Raw genomic sequence first — 5,330 nt, forward strand, 5'->3', positions numbered from 1 at the left:
TCCACTTTTTGTTTCATTAATCTTTTGTAAAGCTTTTTGGTTTTTATTTTATTTGTTTCTGTGCTATCTTTATTATTTTTGGGGGCTTTGGTTTGTTCTTGCTTTGCTAGTTCTTTGGGATACATATTAAGTTCTTCATTTAAAGTGTTTTTTTTCTTTTTTTGATGTAAGCATTTATTACTAAAAAAACCTTTCCTCTTAGTATTGATTTTGCTATGTTCTATAGCTTTTGGTATCTTGTATTTCTATTTGTTTCAAAACATTTTAATTTTTTTAATTTTAATTTTTTTAATTTCTTCATTGACCCATTGATCATTCAGGAGCATATTGTTTAATTTCCATATGTTTGCACAGATTCTAAAGTTTTTCTTATTATTTATTGATTTCTAGTTTTATTTTATTGTTATAAGAAAATATACTTGATATGGTTTTGATTTTTAAAATTTGTTGAGATTTGTGGTCTAACATGTGGTCTGTAATATTTTATGTGCTGATGAGACAAATGTGTATATTCTGCAGTTGTTGGATAAAATATTCAACTTTTACGTTTTACTTACAGAAGTACGGTGTGTGCATGCTCATGCATGTGTGTGTGGAGAGAGGAGCATGTGTGTCAGCTTATGTTTGTATGGGAAGGGGGCTGAAGATCACCTCTCTTAGGGTTCTGCTAGGGCAGGTGGTGTGGATTCGAATCTCCTTCTTCCTGCTGCAGCATCAGATATCTTCACAGTAGGCACTCAAAAAAAAAAAAATAGGACTAAGGTGATTAAGTTAGAGACAGACGGGGAGAGAGAGGCAAAGAGAAGTGTGTGTGTGTGTGTGTATGTCAGTGTTGGGTGGTTTGGGAGATCCAAGTGTGTGAAGGGGTGTGTGTGTGTGTGAGTGTCGGGATTTTGGAGATCTGTGTGTGTGTGTCTCTGTGTGTTTGAATGTCTGTGTATGGGAGTATATCCTTGTGTGAGAGTGTGGGGCTGGATATGTGTTTGTGGGAGTGGTGTGAGTGTTCAAGTGCTTGGCTCCAGGTGTTGGGGGCATCAGAAAAGGAAGATGAGTGCAGAACAGATCATTAGGCTAGACTATGCACAAGCACTATTTCTTTGGAAAAAATTTTAAAAAGGAATCAACTAAACACAGATGATGATGGCTTGAAGCAGGCACCATCTACACTCACGTGCGACTCACTGCAAGTCATTAAGATATAAACATTAAGGTGAAAGGAAAAAGCCTTATTCTAGCTGTGCCTACCCAAAGTAACAGGTTGGGTGGGTGGCCCTGAGCACACTACCATTGCCAGCCCAGCAGTGTCCTGTGTGTACAGCAGCCATACACATTCACATACATTCTGTGTCAGGATCGGGCACCTTCTGACTACAGACCTCACGACCAGCCCTCATAGTGTTAGTTCCTGCTTCACGCTGAGAAGGCAACAGAGATTTAATCAGCCAGTGACACACACACAGCCAGATGTGGAGTTAAAAGTTATTTATTGAGGGAAGACCAGGGATGGTTCACTTGATCCCTCCCCAAATCCCTCCTCAGATGCACCCTGAGCAACAAGAAGACTAGTTCAGTCAGTGAGACTTTCAGCCTTACTCAGAGGCACAGGAGCCCTCCAGAGTGAGGGAAAGGAATATCTTTTTAGAGGTGCAAAGGAGGGATTATGATTCAGGGTGACAGCATGCTAACCGCAGGGTCAATAGGCAAATGGTATTCATAAGCAGAATGGGGTAAGGTGTTCAGTATCCAGTGGCTGGCTCCTCAAGGGCATGGCTGTGGACCACATTACTTCTGCTTGGTCTTCTGCTGGGCTGGTGCTGGTGTGACCGTTGAAGGGCAGGGCTCAGGCACCTTGGGGTGGCAGGGCTCAGGCACCTTGGGGTGGCAGGGCTCAGGCACCTTGGGGAGGCAGGGCTCCTTGGTTTTGGGGATGCATGGTTCCTGGGGTGGAGGCTGGCAAGGCTGTTTCACCTGCTGCTGCTGCTGAGGCTGAGGGGGTAGGGTGCAGGGCTGCTTCTGTTGCTGGGAATTCATGCTTCAAATGTGTTTTTTTTCTGGAGACAGAAAGCTGACACAGTGATTCAATTAAAGAAAGATAGATACAAATTCAATGCCAAATAGATTTTATTTTGGGACCCTTTAGAAGAGAAAGCCTTTCATCTCCTCTAGCCGCCCCCCCTCCCAATACATTTAAAAATGAAATAAACTTGGATAATTTTCAGGTCCTTTTAAGAGGAGGAGCTAAAAGGCAATTTCTTCTGCTCCATTTTATTGGAGTTCTTTTCTTGGCTCCCTTCCTACCCAAGACATCTTATATCTGTTCTAGAAAAATGCCCTAAGAAAGCTGGCTTCTGAGGGACATGAGGCCCGCACATTAGGTCTTTTGGAAAGTGGCATCAGGCCACTGCAGTCTATCCTCTCCCAGTACCATGTAGAAAGCCTGTGACTTATAGGATGGCTTTATATTCATCTAAGCCCCTACGGTTTTGCTTCTGGTCTGTGCTTACACGGTCCCTTCCAAATGCTTTTCTTCCCATCTCTGCTTGTCCAAATACTCCTCCATCATAGCTCACATCACTTGACACCTCCAGGAGGGTCTCCTTGAGCAAGGTTTCCCAAAACTGCACAGCCCTTCCCTGCCCCTCTCCCTCATGCCAATTACTATCTACTTTGCATTTCATTTATTTATATGTATGTATTACCTTCCTGCTAGGTTTTATGTTTGTTAAGTAAGTACGTTAGGCATTGATTTGTCCAAAGTGCCTAGCATACTGTCTTAAATGGAATAAATGCTCATTAGAGATCCATCTAATAAATTTAAATTTCTGTAAATATCTTAGGGGGAAATTGCAGTGTTACTGAGAGTGCTCTGGGCCTGAGCCCTAGTTCTGCTATGAACTTCCCATGGGCACTTGAACAGTCTCCTCCAGGACTCCCAGTTCAATGACTATCTACTGAAGTGGGAGCCCTAACCATTTTTAAGGTCCTTTCAAATCTAGATTGTAATTTAACTTAAAATAAAGATATTCCACTATTCTCTAACTCCCACTGAAACCCTGGATTAACCTTCTTACACATATTTGCCTTTGGCTAATTTCTAATAATGAAAAAATAAACAAGAATTCCTTTTGTTGCAATCAGAGACTTACCTGGTATATGGAGCAGAATGGGCTGTGTGGTCCCTTGGGTTTGGTGTGAAGGCAATGGCCAGCTGACTTTTATAAGATGAACGAGCCCTGCCTCAAGGAAATAGAGGCTCTCAGGTGCTCTGTTTTCATTCCTCACCTGTCACACATGACTCACACTACCATCCTCATCACCGTTTGGCTCAGCTTTTGTGATGAACGCCATCTGATATTTTTTGCCACGGGCTGACAATGATGCCACTGGCCTAATTTTCACTGCCACCCTCATCCTCAGACCCAGGTGCAGGGCTTGCCTTGAGGGAGGGCTGAGCAGCAGGCTTCATGGAGAGTTTTATTAGTTAACCCTGGGGGGAGACCTGAGTCCTGTTGAGGCCTTGTCACCTGCTGTCCTTGTCATTGAGACGGTTCTGTGGGACAGAGCAGTCTTGCACACATGAATGGGTGGGAAAGGGAGGGGGAGCAGAGGAACTGAGGCAGGCACTCCTTGTCTGCCTTGGTGAAGGTGGAAGCTAGAAATAATGAAATGGTCTGATTATAGACCCCTTGTCTCAGAGTCCAAGACCCTTCCATCCATTTCCCCCATCTTTTTCCCAATTCCATTAAATTACACACATTCAGAATAATTTACTGATGGCTCTCCTACCCACCCCTCCCTCTCCCTGACTGGTTGCTAATGTGGGAAAACCTGCTTTCCTTCACCAACCACACCTTTATCCTTCTCCTACTTCAGGAAATTTCAGGGGCTAATCCTTCTGGGATGACCTTTTCCCTCCACTCCACCCAGACATCTGGCCCTGGCCTTTTCCTCCTTTCTAATCAGGCTAGACTGCCCCCAACCTGAAAACCCAAAAGCCTTTTCTACCTGCCTCCCCGCAGCCCATCCATGGGGTCCTTAATGATGAATCCGTCTCAACTTTTGCCCACTTCCAGCTCCAGCCCCAATACCTAGAGATCCTGCTGGCTACGAGGTTTTCCTCCTCCCTCTGGGTCTGTATCTCCAGGGGGCTTTCTGAGGGTCAGAGCTGTTCCTGTTCAAACCAACGGTGTCCCCACCACAGTGTTTGTTTCCTCATTTATTCAACAAATCTCAGTGGGGAGCCTAACATATACCCATCATGCCTGTCATTCTTTGATGAGGAAGCCCACTTTCCCCCTACAGACCGTGAACTCCTCAGGGTAAGAGACAGAGCACAGTTCAGAGCCACTGAGATTATGGATCTCAGAGAGCCTTTAGTCCACACTCCTCAAGGGATGATTGGGGAACCTCAGGTCACAAGAGGTGAAATAACTCATCAAGGTCAAAAAAACAAACCCCAGGAGGAAGAGAATTATACACATAAATCCTGTGTTCTCCTTTGTTTTGATTCCTTATGACTCCCTAATGTCTAAGGAGGAAATTAAGCCCAGGTGGAAAATTGATTAGAGGTGGAAAGGGGAGCCCTTCCTGGCTGAGAGCTGGACCACTCGTAGCTCTGGAAAGTTTCAGGAGTGGCAGTGTGAGGACACAGAAAAAGCCTTGCCTTGTGGGCGAGCCTTAATCAGTGCTAAGATAAATCCCTTTAAGTAGAAATAAAGATGCTTAATATTTGAGTGGCTCTGAACAGTGGGTGTTTCTAGCTCTGCTAAAGTAGGAAGGGCATGAATTAGAATAGGTGGAAATAAGGTTCAGTTTATCATCACTCAGGGCACCAGGGTCGGAGAGAGGAAGGGAAAAGCCAAAATTAAAAGTCAAAAACTAAAGCCAAAACTAAAATGTCTGCTTTGAACCTGAGTTGATTTCACACTAGGGGAGCTCTCAGAGTGACATCACGACACAGCTGAGGTGAAGGCACTGGGGCAGGCAGTAGGTGATCAGCCCCTGAGTGCCTGCACACACTTGCCTTCACTCCATGATGGTCAGATTCTGAAGAGTCTCCCTGCCAAGGAACTTCTCTTTCCTGGGGACACAAGAACAGGGATTCCCTCAGTCCTTCCATAGGCAATTCCCGTAAAACTGATGTCTCTGGTTCAGAGCTGCACTTGAAACACAAACTGTTACTAGGTGTGGCCTTTGGAAAATCCAAATCATCCTTAAAACTTAGGTGTGCAGATAGTTCCTCCTCCTCATCTAACCCCTCCTTTACCCAAACACACACCTAAATGTTTGTGGAGCACCTGCTGGCTCCACAGCTGGTGAGCTTGAGGCCA

At 44.7% G+C, this 5,330-nt stretch overlaps 1 protein-coding gene across 1 annotated transcript; it reads right to left on the reverse strand.

The window, feature by feature from the left end:
* Positions 1-1,774: 1,774 nt before the first annotated feature.
* Positions 1,775-2,043, reverse strand: LOC105497909 (cornifin-like). The gene has a single exon (XM_071071334.1). It carries the CDS (start codon positions 2,029-2,031, stop codon positions 1,783-1,785), a length of 249 nt encoding a protein of 82 aa, XP_070927435.1. The 5' UTR covers positions 2,032-2,043; the 3' UTR covers positions 1,775-1,782.
* Positions 2,044-5,330: the final 3,287 nt, after the last annotated feature.

The sequence above is a fragment of the Macaca nemestrina genome, chromosome 1 (genome assembly GCF_043159975.1).
Source record: "Macaca nemestrina isolate mMacNem1 chromosome 1, mMacNem.hap1, whole genome shotgun sequence".
Lineage (NCBI taxonomy): Eukaryota > Metazoa > Chordata > Mammalia > Primates > Cercopithecidae > Macaca > Macaca nemestrina.